The sequence below is a fragment of the Mus pahari genome, chromosome 20, assembly GCF_900095145.1.
Source record: "Mus pahari chromosome 20, PAHARI_EIJ_v1.1, whole genome shotgun sequence".
Classification (NCBI taxonomy): domain Eukaryota; kingdom Metazoa; phylum Chordata; class Mammalia; order Rodentia; family Muridae; genus Mus; species Mus pahari.
In genome coordinates this window covers 2,291,981-2,307,127 of record NC_034609.1, presented here as the reverse complement: position 1 = coordinate 2,307,127, position 15,147 = coordinate 2,291,981, and the positions used below count along the sequence as shown (strand labels likewise).

The following is a 15,147-nucleotide window of genomic DNA, read 5'->3' as shown; positions in this document are numbered from 1 at the left end:
GCCAGAAGTTGGAAAGAACCCAGATGTCCCTCAACAGAGGAATGGATACAGAAAATGTGGTACATTTACACAATGGAGTACTACTCAGCTATTAAAAGCAATGACTTCATGAAATTTTTAGGCAAATGGATGAAACTAGAAAATATCATTCTTAGTGAGGTAACCCAATCACAAAAGAACACACATGGTATGCACTCACTGATAAGTGGATATTAGCCCAAAAACTCAGGATACCCAAGATACAATTCACAGACCATATGAAGCTCAAGAAGAATGAAGACCAATGTGTGGATGCTTTAGTCCTTCTTAGAAGTAGGAACAAAATACTCATGAGAAGCAGAGAGTAGGAGAGACTTGGGAGGAATAGAGAAGGGGGGAGGGGGTCAGGATCAGGTATGAGAGGGAACAGGGATGATATACAGAGGGTCAGGAATTTGAACAGAGGTGTATAGCAATGGGGGGTGAGGTGGCTGTAGACACCACCAAATCCCAGATGCCAGGAAAGCAAGAGGCTCCCAGGACCCAACAGGGATGAGATTAGCTGAGATGACCAACAAAGGGAAGGGAAAACCTGTAGAGACCATATCCAGAGGTTAGGCATGGCCCCTGGTTGGGAGATGGGACCACCCACTCATCTCCAAATTTTTAATCCAGAGGAGCTCCTGTGTAAAGAAAATACAGGGACAAAGAGTGGAGCAGAGACTGAAGGAAAGGCCATCCAGAGATTGCCCCACCCCCACCTGGAGATTCATCCCATATACAGACAGCAAACCTAGACACTATTCCCAATGCCAAGAAGTGCTTGCTGACAGAAGCCTGATATAGCTGTCTCCTGAGAGGCTCTGCCAGAGATAAATACAGAGGCAGATGCTTGCAGCCAACCATTGGACTGAGCATGAGGTCCCCAATGGAGGAGTTAGAGAAAGGAATGAAGGAGCTGAGGGGGTTTGCAAGTCCATAGGAAGAACAACAAAATCAACCAACCAGACCCCCAGAGTTCCCAGGGACTTGACTACCAACCAAAGAGTATACATGGAGCAACCTATGGCTCCAGCCACATATGTACCAGAGGATGGCCTTGTGGAATATCAGTGGGAGGAGAGGCCCTTGGTTCTCTGAAGGTTCGATGCCCCAGTGTATGGAGAATGCCAGGGCAGTGAGGTGGGAGTGGGTGGGTGGGAGAGCACCTTCTTAGAAGCAGGGGGAGGGGACAGGATAGGGAGTTTCTGAAGGGGAAACGAGGAAAGGAAATAACATTTGAAAAGTACATAAATAAAATATCCAATCAATCAATGTAATAAATAGAAGAAAGGCTAAATAAATAAATAAAAATAAACAAAACCTATTCAGAAGTGGGGTGGGGACTTGGAAGATAAGGGTGTGGTCAGGCATTCACACTGGGGTTTGAGCAGGCTGCCCAAGACTTGCCTCTCCTTTTCTTACCCCATCCCCTCTTCTCAGCTGTTGGCAGGACGCTGGCCTTTCGACCACCATGAGTTTGGAGTGTTTCTCTGCAAGCTGTTCCCGTTTTTGCAGAAGTCCTCAGTGGGCATCACCGTCTTGAACCTCTGTGCTCTCAGTGTGGACAGGTAACGTGGCTCTTTCCTTTGCTCTTTAGTGAGGTTTAGAAAATCATTTTTCTCAGAAGGAAGAGTGAGAGTCTGTGCTAGACATAATGTTACCAGTCTTGCCCCCCCAGCCTTTGTTTAGCTTTGCACATTTGCTACTTAGTATTGATTTGAGACTCTTCACAGTATGCACATGTGGTCAGTGATACACAGCTGGCTTCCTTAAGACAATTTAAAAATTAAAATGATAAAATAAACTTGATGAAAACAAGAAGCCCAAGATATACAAATCCTGGACATTAAACTGGTATTGTTATTATTTTTAAAAAGGAAAATATCATTGATTTATATTTCAAATGCTTGAGCCAAGCAATCAATGTATAAAGTTATGTTTTTCACTATAATTCCTTAAATGTCTAAAATGTTCTGTATTTTTCAAAAGTGAACAACAAAATAAATAACTGTATTAAGTTCTGAAAGACCCATAACCCTTACAAATGACTTTAAGGGGGAGCTTCCTAAAGTGAGGTAGGCAGCCCCACAAGTGTGGGTGCTGGGGGAAGCTCCAGCAACAACAAAAGAAGCAGGAAAGGTTTCTGAGCATTTGATAACCAGAAGTTCGTTCAGAATCAAATGCACAGTGGACCCAAGGTGTGCTGTACTGCTCGCCCATGGTGCCCCAGGTGGCTGGGCTATAGCCTTGGTTCTGAACACACAGCGGGAATCTACAGTGTGCATGCTCACATGCCCACACAGTGGGACTCTACAGTGTGCATGCTCCCATGCCCACACAGTGGGACTCTACAGTGTGCATGCTCACATGCCCACACAGAGGGACTCTACAGTGTGCGTGCTCACATGCCCACACAGTGGGACTCTACAGTGTGCGTGCTCCCATGCCCACACAGAGGGACTCTACAGTGTGCGTGCTCACATGCCCACACAGAGGGACTACAGTGTGCATGCTCACATACCCACACAGAGGGACTCTACAGTGTGCATGCTCACACAGAGAGACTCTACATTGTGCATGCTCACATGCCCACACAGAGGGACTCTACATTGTGCATGCTCACATGTTTACACAGTGGGACTCTACAGTGTGCATGCTCACATGCTCACACAGTGGGACTCTACAGTGTGCATGCTCACATGTTCACACAGTGGGATTCTACAGTGTGCATGCTCACATGCTCACACAGTGGGACTCTACAATGTGCATGTTCATGTCCTCCTCACACAATGGGACTCTACAATGTGCATGCTCACACAGTAGGACTCTACAGTGTGCATGCTCACATACTCACACAGTAGGACTCTACAGTGTGCATGGCCACACAGTGGGACTCTTCAGTGTGCATGCTCACATGCTCACACAGTGGGACTCTACAGTGTGCATGTTCATGTCCTCCTCACACAATGGGACTCTACAATGTGCATGCTCACACAGTAGGACTCTACAGTGTGTATGCTCACACAGTGGGACTCTACAGTGTGCATGCTCACATGCTCACATAGGAGACTCTACAGTGTGCATGCTCACATGCTCACACAGGGGGACTCTACAGTGTGCATGCTCACATGCCCACACAGTGGGACTCTACAGTGTGCATGCTCACATGTTCACACAGAGAGACTCTACAGTGTGCATGCTCACATGCTCACACAGTGGGACTCTACAGTGTGCATGGTCACATGTTCACACAGAGGGACTCTACAGTGTGCATATTCACATGCTCACACAGAGGGACTCTACAGTGTGCGTGCTTCCATGCCCACACAGAGGGACTCTACAGTGTGCATGCTCCCATGTTCACACAGAGGGACTCTACAGTGTGCATGCTCACATGCTCACACAGTGGAACTCTACAGTGTATATGTTCATGTTATCACCACACAGTACCAGTAACACTACATGAAGCAACCTGGCCCAGATTCAAAACCACTATATGCAGTCAACTACAGTGTTTATTGTATATATTAAACAGAATGCTTTGATTTGTGTTAAAATAGTTGGTTTTAAAATTTTTTTGTTAAGAGTCATTGTCATTTTAAAATATCTTTAAATGAATGGAGATTAGATTTTCTACCTATGGGTCTGCAAACCCCTTCAGCTCCTTGGGTACTTTCTCTAGCTCCTTCATTGGGGACCCTATGCTTCATCCAATGGATGACTGTGAGCATTCACATCTGTATTAGTCAGGCACTGGCAGAGCCTCTCAGGAGACAGCTATATCAGGCTCCTGTCAGCTAGCACTTGTTGGCATCTGCCATAGTGTCAGGGTTTGGTGGTTGTTCATGGGATGGATTCCCATGTGGAACAGTCTCTGGATGATCATTCCTTCAGTCTCTGCTCTGAACTTTGTCTCTGTAACTCCTTCCATGGGTCTTTTGTCCTCCCTTCTAAGAAGGATCAAAGTATCCACACTTTGGTCTTCCTTCTTCTTGAGTTTCATGTGTTTTGCAAATTGTATGTTGGGTATTCTGAGCTTCTGGGCTAATACCCACAGTACCCCCAGAGCTCCCTGGGACTAAATCACCAATCAAAGAAAACACATGGTGGGACTCATGGCTCTAGCTGCATAAGTAGCAGAGGACAGCCTAGTTGGCCATCAGTGGGAAGAGCAGCCCTTGGTCCTGTGAAGGTTCTATGCCCCAGTATAGGGAAATGCCAGAGTCAGGAAGCTGGAGTGGGTGGGTTGGGGAGCAGGGGGTGGGGGTGAAGGGATAGGGGATTTTCAGAGGGGAAATTAGGAAAGGGGATAACATTTGAAATGTAAATAAAGAAAATATCTAATAAAAAAGAAAGAATAAAAATAATAACAGTTTAAAAAATAAATATTTTAGCTACTGTGAAGTTAAACAAAAATAGACTTTCCAACAATTTCTGAAATGGCTATAAACATTTTGCCATTTTGTACCATGTGTCATACAAGAACGTACCCTCAGAATTAACAGTTAATAAACTCAAAAATCAGTCACTTCTGAAAAACTTTGAAGATGGTCTATATAGTACAGTATCATAGTCAGCTTAGAAACATTTTTTAAAGAATTGTTTTATTTTACATGTGTGTGTGCAGGTGCCACAGAGGCTAGAAGAGGGCATCTGACCCTCTCTAACTGGAGCTAACAGGTCATGAGCTGTCCACCATGGGTGCTGAGAATGGCACCTGGGTCTTCTGCAAGAGCCACAGATGTTCTTAACCACTGAGTCATCTCCAGCCCCAAAGACAGTGCTCTTTATGTAAAAATAAACAAGAATTCCATGTCATTAGTATAGAATACTTTGCTCATTTTTAATAGGTGATAAAAACTGAGCCAGTAAGATGATAAAAACCACTAGCTGTGCCAGCCCAATGACCTGAGATCAATGTGTGGAACTGATGTAAAAGTGGAAGGGAAGAACTGGCCCCATAAAATTCACCTCTGACCTTGACACGTGCACTATGAAATGCCACACACAATAATAAAAAGCAAGTAAGATGTTATGTATATACTAAACCATGGGATTGATTTATCTGTGATACATTATCAGTAAAAGTTTGATCTGCATGCCTATTTTATGTACCTATTACATGGTGGTTCATAAAAATTTCTCAGGCAAAGGGCTAGAGAAATGGATCTGTGGTTAAAACAACACACTGCTCTTCCAGAGGACCAGAGTTTGGTTCCTGGCGCCCACATCAGGCGGGTCTCAACCACCCATCATTCCATCTCCAGAGGATCACTCTCTGGCTCCGTGGACAGCTGCACATATGCCCAAAATATCATTAAAAATAATTTTTTAAAATGCTTGGAGGCAGAGAGATGGAGTGGGAGTCAGAGCAGTGGCTGCTCTTACACGGAACCTGGGTGAGATTCCCGGAACCCACATTGCAACCCAAACCATTCTGTGACTCCAGTCTCAGGGGATCCAGCACTTCCTTAGGCATCCAGGAATGCACAGGGGCATAAGCATTAAACAGGCAGAACACCCATACACATTAAATGAATTTTTTATAATTCTCAAACACAAAGGGTCACTAATAGAAAAGTTTTTAAGAAGCTCTTAAAAAAAAAAAAAAAAAAAAAGACCTAATTTAATGCTGGCATGGTAGCACTTGGGAGGCAGAGGCAGGAAGATCTTTGAGTTTGAGGCCAGCCTGGTCTAAAGAGCAAGTTCAAGGACAGCCAGAGCTACGCAGAAAAACAAGAGGTCTGACTATGTGATGTCACCTGCAACTTCTAACATATATGCATGCATCAATATCTAATAATTACATAGTATAATTATTATAAGGAACCAAAGTCGGAATGGTACAGCACATTTTGTGGCACACCTGCTTATTTAACATAATGCTGTGTGGTTGGTGTGTTCAGTGGGCCATTGCTATGTGGTTGGTGTGTACAATGTGCCATTGCTGTGTGGTTGTACAACACACCACCACCACTGCTGTGTGACTCTACCACACAGCGTTGCTTTCATGATTTTAAGTCATCCCACTGATGGCCACTCCCATCAGCACAGAGCGTAGCTCACTCTCATAGGGAACAGCTAAGTGCTGTGGATACTCAGCTTTGATTTCTAATTTTCAAATAAAATTATTGTTGTGTTTAGACATCAAAACACATTAACAGCTATAAATTGTAACAGTGTCTTTTTAAAAGAAACCGTATGTTTCTGATGCCCGAAACACAAAATAAATGAAATGCTTTGGACTGTTATTTGAAATAAATATATTTGCCAAAACTAAAACACAAAAGATAATTTTATCAATAGTTTAAAATACAGTGATACGGATAATTTAAAATGTCCACATCTCCATGGTTAAATGCAAAGATTAGAGATGACTTCACTGCCTATTAGGATCTGCAGTGATCTGGTGAGAAAAAAGTCGTGAATGAGCTGCTCTGGCCTAAGTCAGCTGCTGAGGACTGCTGCATCACGTCAGGGAGATGTGGCTCAGGGTGAGACCCAGCAGGCATGCAAAGCCTGGTTTAATTCCCAGTAGTAGAGAAATGGAAATGCCACATAAGAGGCCAATGTACAGCTCCGCAGACTAAACGCAAGACTGGTGCGTTGGCCATTTCCCTAAGATGCTGAGCAATCAACAACCTGGTTGAGTCACCAGTAAATTCTGTTGTTCCCTACATGAGCATACCAATACAGTTTCCTCCTTCACCTAAGTGCTGTATTGGAGGGGTTGTGGCAAACATGGCTGCCTCCTAACATGTTAGAAGATCTGAAAATTAGAGGTTTTAAATGGTACCTCTTACACTACTGATATACAGATGTGTTCTCATTACATTCTGTGATTAAAATGTTTAAAATAAGTCTAAAAGTCTTATTTTATTTTTTTTAAAGATTTATTTATTTATTATATGTAAGTACAATGTAGCTGTCTTCAGACACTTCAGAAGAGGGAGTCAGATCTTGTTACGGATGGTTATCAGCCACCATGTGGTTGCTGGGATTTGAACTCCTGACCTTCGGAAGAGCAGTCGGGTGCTCTTACCCACTGAGCCATCTCACTAGCCCCTAAAAGTCTTATTTTAAAAGTGAGGAAAAGAAATAAGAAAATAATTCTGACAGTTGACAAAAGGAACAACATGTTATTTCCATGTTAGATGTTAAAAAGCTACAGTGTCTCATCAATAGGATAGAGAGGCTGGGTTCGGGTTAATGTTTGACAGCACTGGAGTTAGAGTTAGGGTTAGGATTAGGGTTAAGGTTAGACAGGGTTAGGGTTAGAGTTAGGGTTCTACAGGGATAGGGTTGGGGTTAGGGGATACTCTGACACATCACTGGGCAAACAGAATGGGTGCTGGAGTACACAGAAATGTAATGCATGCTCAGATCACTGATGAAGTGAAGGACTGACCCATTTATAAACCGTACTGTTTAGCTCCCTGAGAGGAAAACTTAAAGTCTTATTTATTCCTACATATAATAGTAAAATATACAATTACCATTTATCGAAGATGTATAAGAACTAGACACATTATAGAGTGTAGAAAATATTTTCTCTAACAGTGTATTGCCATAATTATCCCCATTTTACAGATATGAAAGCTAAAGTTGAACGGTTTAATCAAGTACATAAAACTAGGAAGCCCAGGAGCCAGTAATCAAATGGGTCATCTTCATTCTTAACCACTATGCTTAAGCATGCAAAATCTCAAAGCTCAAAGTCACAGAAGAAAATAATAAATTTTGATCTCTGGCTAGAGAGCAGGCTTCAGGGTTAAGGGTACACACTGCTCTTGAAAAGGACTGGATTCCGTTCTGAGAACCCATATGGTGGCCTGCCACCTTCAGTTCCAGCTGCAGGAGAGCTGATGTTCTTCTCTTCTGGCACTTGCATGTATGTGGTGAACATAAACTCACGTGTCATACACATGTATAAATGATATGCAAGTAACTCTTTAAGAAGAAAAGAAACCTCTTAATTTAAAAAATAATAATAAACCTAGCATAACTGTCCTCTGAGACTCTCCACTCAGCAGCCAATGGAAACAAATGCCAAACATTAGGCCAAGCTTGGGAAGTCTTTGGACGAGTCGGAGGAAGGGTTGAGGACAGGGACTCCACAGGAAGACCAACAGAGCCAATTAACCTGGCCCCTTGGGGTTCCCAGAGACTGAATCACGAACCAAAGAGCAAGCATAGGCTGGACCTGGGTCCCCCCATCCCCACAGATGTGCAGCTCAGTCTTCTGTGGAGGGTGAGGGGCTGTGCCTAAATCTGTTGCCTGCATTTGGATCCTGCTCAACTGTGCTGCCTTGCCTGCCTCAGTGGGAGAGGTGTGATCCAGTCCTGCAGTGACTTGATGTGCCAGAGCAGGAGAAGGGGATTGAAGAAAGGGAGAGGTCCTGTGTGAGGGGCACTGGGAGGAAAGGGGGGATATTGGGATGTAAAATGAATAAATACAGTTTTAAAAAGAAGACAAAAATAATAAACATTCTGAATGTAATCACAAGCGTATTTTAAGAGGTAAATATTTAAAATTCAGACCAAACATTCATAACATTTTTTAAATGAATAAGATAATATCTTAGTTACTCAAAACCCACAGTCAGCAACATACCTCTGCCATAAAAGACACACCTCCTAATCCTTCCCGAACAGTTCTTCTGGGGACTAAGCATGTGCAAACAGGAACATATGGGGTCACTCTCACCCAAACCACCACAGACATTAAGGCAGCAGGCCTCCAAGCTGAAGGGAAACCTGCCCCACGACAGACACAGCCAAGGCTGTGCCTCCTGGGTGGTTTCCGAATCTCAGAAGCCTTCTTCCTGTGCTCCAGCCTCCCCAGCAGGGAAGGGGGTGGCTTAGTTCACTGACTCCTCTCTCTGGTGTGGGGTACCCTCCCCAGATCCCCTCCTCTCCTCATCCCATCCATGAATCACATGACTCATGTTAGCTTTGAGTCAAGACCCAAATGAAATGCCATTCTTCATTTAGAAGAGAGAATAATAATAAAAATAATAATGATGCCGAAAATGATTTCATTCAGAGGTGGTTTGACTTTTTTAAATCAAGGAGATGAGCCATTTTAAAACGTCATTCTGCTAACGTGGTCTTCATCCAGGAGAGGTCTCCCTGGGAAAGCACTCCGAGTCCTTTGTTGGTGGCCTTTACCTTGTCCTTTGATGCTGACTTTGAGCTTGAGGATTCACACGGGGACAGATTTGACATTTATATTTCAGGTTTTCATACTGGAAAATGAACCACGTTCACACACAATTCCTTTAATATTTTTTTAAAGATCATTTTATATTTAAGTGTGTTTTATACTGGAGAATGAACCACGTTCACACATAATTCCTTTAATATTTTTTAAAGATCATTTTATATTTAAGTGTGTACCTATGTGTGTACATGTGTGCATGTGTGTGTGTATCTGTGGTGTGTGTGTGTGCCGTGTGTGTATGTGTGTGTGTATGTGTGTGTGTGTGTGTGCGTGTGTTGTACACATCAGTGCTGGTGCCTAAGGAGGCCAGAAGCATTGCATCCCTTGGAGCTGGAGTTGCTGGCATTGTGAGACACCTGACATTGGCACTGGGAAATGAACTTGTGTCTCCTTACCTCCTGAACCAGTGTTCTAATCCTTATAATTAATCACTGCACATAGAATATCATTAGCTTTGAGCCTTCGCATGATCTCACTATATTCCACTGGAGGGAGGAACCACTTTTTTTTTTTTTTTTTTTTTAATGAGACAGCAGTAAGAAGGAGGAGTCTGGAGTCCTTTAAAAATAATGTTTAGTTTTTAAAACCATATTTTTCTTGTGTGAACCAGATACCGCCCAGGAAGAGTTACCATGGTATTTTAATGATATTTTTAAAATATGATAATCATCTTTGGTTTTGGAGCTGTCCTGAGAGGAAGCAAATGTCTGAGCACTTTTGAATTTCTTCTCTAATTACTTACTGAAATGCAGAATGCAATAAAACCAAAGAAAAGCTCCAGCTCCCTTGCTCGCTCGCCATGGTGCAGAGACAGATAAACAAGCTGGTCAGAGTCGCTGGCTCCACCTGGTTGATGAGCCTGCTTTGCTTAACTGTGGAGTTGCCTCACGTTAACCCTCTTACTAACTCCTCAAATTTAACGATTATTTATTTACCTTAAATATACGTTCTCACTCTCTTATGAGAAAGATAGGAGAAAGTTTTCAGAAATAGAGAAAAAAATTTAAAAACAAGTTTTGGCTTCTGCCCAGCTTTATCAGTAAACTTTATAATGTTAATGTTAAGTATACTTTTACAAGGGACAAACTTTTCCCAGAAAAACTATGAATAATCAACTGTTAGCAGCCACGAAATGTTTTTTCTTGCAGCTGTGATGAGTTTCAAATGTTACTTTTACTTTATTTGGGGGGGAGAACAGAAGAAGAAAGGCGATTCAATGCTGCTCTTTGTGAAGTTAATAGTCTTGTTTAAAGTACCAGACGATGACAGAGTCGCGCTATAAACAAGCCCGGGTACAGATCCAACTTGTAGTTAGATGTCTGGGGAAGGAGCCTATAAAAAGATAAAACTCTCTTAACGACTCTTCCAGAGCAGCGTATAATTAGATCCCTGGAAAAGCTGCAAAGATCCATTAGGAAGGCAGCTTTCCTTTGTGTGCCTCAAGCTTCAGACAAGATGCCAGTGCCTCCCGTTGTTGATCGGTACCTTCCCTGATAACCTCACAGATGGATCCTAGGTCCAGAAGTATAAGGTGGTTTTATGAGGTGTACCTCTTTAGACTTGGATGTGTTCTCCCCTTGTTCTGCTTGTGGTTTCCCACTGATGTATAATAAGAGGGAAGGCACAGAAGTGGTTGAGCCGAAGAGACGGGAAATGGACAGTGTCACACTCTGGCTAGGGCAATTCAGGACCTCCTTCTGGGTTTGTTCCCTGCAGTGTGCACTTAAATCATCCTTTATCTTACTCTGCTGTCAGGACCAGGCAACTGGTTAGTTTTGCTAACCCCACTTCTCTTTGATAACCAGAAACCCTCAAACTCAGTCGTTTAAAATAACCATTTTATCAGATCACACTATGTTACGGGTCGGGAATTTGGCCATTTCTGTGCCCTGTCACTGCAGCTGGGTTCTCTAGTGGCTTGCAGCTGGCACTGAGCTAGTCTAAAGTCCCCAACTCACTGGTCCAGTCTCTTGGCAGGGTCATCTGGAAGTCTCTGGGTCTCTCAGCCTGGCAGGACTGTGGTGTCAATCTATCAGAGGCCAGACCTGGAACAGGAGGGTCACCGTCAGAACCAGCCACACAAGTGGTTTACATTAGGATCTCCTGGTCACCCAACTCATGTGCTTTCTTGTGTGAAGTCTCTCTGTCAGGATTCTCCCTCCAACCCCTCTGTGTGGCAATGCATTTGTCCATGGTGTGAAGACATAAATCAGAACGAACCATCACAAATGACCACAAATTAAATTGCTCTTAATTAAACACAGCGGAGGTGTGCCTGATACCTTCTTGAAGTAGCAAAACTGAAGAGAAGCCAGTGGGTTGCGTTGTGAGCAACCACCTGTCAACAGGCACTTCTCAGATACTGCATTGTAAATCGCATGACCCAGCATGCTGAAACACAACTGTCATGTAACTAACTGGCCAGGAGAGTGAGGCAGGAGGATCACAGAAGTTAGAGGCTAGAGTAAATTCCAGGCCAGGCTGGGCTGCACAGTAAGACTGTGTCTGTAGAATGAGTGTGTTTTGGCTCCCTCTCATTGCCTTGATTTAACAATACTATGGCTAATAATTCATCCAGGAAAGTCGCTAACAATAAGAAAAGATCTGTGTACAAGTGTGTTCTTCACTCCTGTGAGATGCTATCCACGGCTCATGAAAGGAGATTGATGGAAAGGAGACCAACGCCATGCCATCATGTACAGCCATGAAACTACAGATGCTGTATCTGTGGGAGAATGTTCCCATACAAACAGAGCAAAAATGCAGTTATAACTGATATAAGTAAAGGCCAGCCAGGTCTACAGAATGAGTTCAAGGACAGCCAGAGCTACACAGAGAAACCTTTGTCTCAAACAGCAACAATAACAAATAATAATAATAATAATAATAATAATGGGCAAATGATTTTAAAAGTAAAAAGATTTTGTTGAAGTGACATCTTTTTAATTTAACTTTTATTTTATGTTTTTAAATTCATTCAGCCATAACGTTTATTTAATGGAACAATGGCTGTCTCTAGCCTTACCTTCAAAATTTAACACACAAACTGGACAAAGTGATGCACACCTTTAATACCAGCACTCAGGAGGCAGAGGTAGGCAAATCTCTGAGTTTGACACCAGCCTTGTCTATATAGAAAGTTCCAAGACAGCCAGGACTACATACCAAGACCCTGTCTCAAAAAAATAATAATAATAGCAATACTAATACTAATAATAACAGTAACAATAATTCAGCATACATACAAGAAGTGCCTCTAGCCTTGAAGACATTTTAAAATCTACTTATTGGCTTGCACTATAGCAAATGACCTCACATAAGTAAAAGACAGTTTCTCCTTTTATTCTGCTGTCACATGTCCGGGCACGAGGTGAAAGAGTCGGAAGCCCCCACTGTGAGTCAGTAGACCTAACTCCTGGCCCAGGCTCCCCCATTCACTGGACACTGGTGTGGGGTATGATAACACCTAGCCCTTTCTATTGCACGGGATTCCCATATTGAACACAAGAGCAAAAGTGAACAGCCAAGAGGTCCCTCCTTGTTTAACAATTATTTGATTCTGTGCTTCTGGGGGGCCGTAGCTTTGGTGTGTGTGCCCTAATGCAGGGCTAGCTTGAGAAGCAGGGAAATGCTCACAGTGTAAATTGCTTTGTTGAATAAAGTAAAAACAATGCATGGTAAGGAAGGCAGGCCATGGCAAGAGAAGGGGAAGCTGCCTTCCTTCAGCAGGCCGTGCTCTGATACCTATTCTTCCATGGATGGAAACACTCAGAGTGCCTGACTGAATGCTGGTGATTTTCTCAATGGAAGGCTTGGCACAGACAACTAACAAAAACATAAAGAAAAAATTTGAGGCTGGGCAATGGTGACGCATGCCTGTAACCCCAGCACTTGGGAGGCAGAGGCAGGTGGATTGCTGAGTTCGAGGCCAGCATGGTCTAAAGAGTGAGTTCCAGGACAGCCAGGACTGGACAGAGAAACCGTGTCTCAAAAAAACAAACAAACAAAAACAAAAAAACAAAACAAAACCAAAAAAACTTGGTTGGTCCCTGTGCTGGTTTAAGTATGTTTGGCCCATGGGAAGTGGCACTTAACAGTTGCCTTATTGGAGGAAGTGTGTCACTGTGGAGGTGGGACTTTGAGTTCTCATATATATGCTCAAGTCTGGCCAGTGTGACAGTCCCCTTCTGCGGCTTTGGATCAAACTGTAGAGCTCTGGTTCCTCCAGCACCACATCTACCTGCATTCTGCCATGCTTCCCAATATCATGCTAGAGACCAAACCTCTGAAACTGTAAGCCATCCCAATTAAATGAATTCATTTATAAGAACCGCCTTGACCATGGTGTCTCTGCACCGCATTAAGACCCTAAGACAGTTCCGTAGTGATAAATACTATAAAGAGAAAATTAAATGTAAATGGAACAGAATATTCAAGAAGAGGACTCACAAATTCTAGTAGGTTCCTTAAAATTCAGCTGAGCTGGGGATGGTGGTACATTATCTGTGATCCTGGCACCCAGAAGGATGATGTAAGGATTCACAAATCCAAGGCCAGCTTTGGCTATATGTTTGTTCCAGGCCAGCCTTGGATGCACAATGAACCTAAATTTAAATTTTAAAAAACGTTTTTAAGATGCAAGTGAGTAAAGACCTGAGAACAAGCAAAGGAAGAAAGAAAGCCCAGTGTGAGGCCCCAGTGGGTGTCTGGAAGGCTATGACTATAGCAGCATTGCAGCAGAGGAAGGCTGCTTCAAGGCAAGGTGGGCACAGGCAGCAGCTAGAAAACTGTCAGTGTAACTTAGGCAGTATGAGGATGGGGGAGCACCCTGGAAGGGGACCACCCTTGGGGGTGTTTTATTGAGGGTTTGGGGACTTTTGGTGTTTTGTTTTGTTTTAGGACAAAGTCTCTCTTTGTAGTACTGGCTGTCCTGAAACTTGATATGTAGACCAGGCTGGCCTCAAACTCACAAAGATGCTCCTGTCTCTGCCTCCTGAGTGCTGGCATTAAAGGCGTGCACCACCATGCAAGAAGTGGGCCCCTTTGAAGGAAGATGTTAGAAAGTTTGCAAGAGGGCTGAGAATGTGGTGGAAGGGGAGCGAAGCTAAGGCTTGTGGCTGAGGTGGTAAGAAGAGGTCCAGAGCTGCTATGAGCTGTTTCAAGGCTCCTCAAATGCCCAGTGGGACTCTCAAGTTGGCAACTACCTATTCAAGTCCAAAGTTTGAGGTGGGTTCCAAGCTAGAACTATAAATTTGGGCATTATCAACACATAAGTAGTTTAAATGGTACTAATTCCATAGCTTAGAAGAGATCACTAGGACAGAGTTCCAAGGTCTGGCGCCTGGAGAAATCCAGTTCTAAGCAGTGGGGATAGAATGGATCTAGCTAAGGAGACGAGGAGTGCCCAGGAGAAGATGAAAGCAGCCACGTGATGGAACATTTCAAGAGGAAAGATCAGTTGGTGGTCATATGACTACTGAAGATATCTTTCAGACACATACATACACACACATCACTTAGAATAAAGGCTGCTCAATAGTAAGAAAAGCGTGTGGGTGTGTGTGCACGCATGTGTTAGAAAATAAACTTCCAAGAAAAAAAACTCAACATTGCAACATTTAGGGTTTCATAGTTTCCACAACTTCCCCAGGTCTGTCCATCATCACAGGGAATTGTTTATTATTGTTCCTGTAGTCATTTCCTCATAACATCTCACAAAAATGTTAGCAAGATCAATGTGATTACAAACAGAAAATATTCTGATGCTTTGTAAGATAAGTCAATAAAAGACTAGACTGGTTATGAGTCATTTAGTGAACTACCTGCTAAAAACCACTTCTATGTACAAAAGAAGTCTTTATCAGCGTGACCATGTGAAATGAAGCTGATTTATGAACATACTC

The 15,147-nt window shown here is 43.1% G+C and overlaps 1 protein-coding gene across 1 annotated transcript in view; it reads left to right on the top strand.

The window, feature by feature from the left end:
• The window catches only part of Ednra (endothelin receptor type A), a 66,137-nt gene that overhangs the window by 36,451 nt on the left and 14,539 nt on the right, over window positions 1–15,147 (top strand). The window contains exon 3 of the mRNA XM_021220251.1: window positions 1,462–1,589. Within this exon, the coding sequence (XP_021075910.1) occupies window positions 1,462–1,589 (128 nt within the window). The remainder of the gene's footprint in view (window positions 1–1,461; window positions 1,590–15,147) is intronic.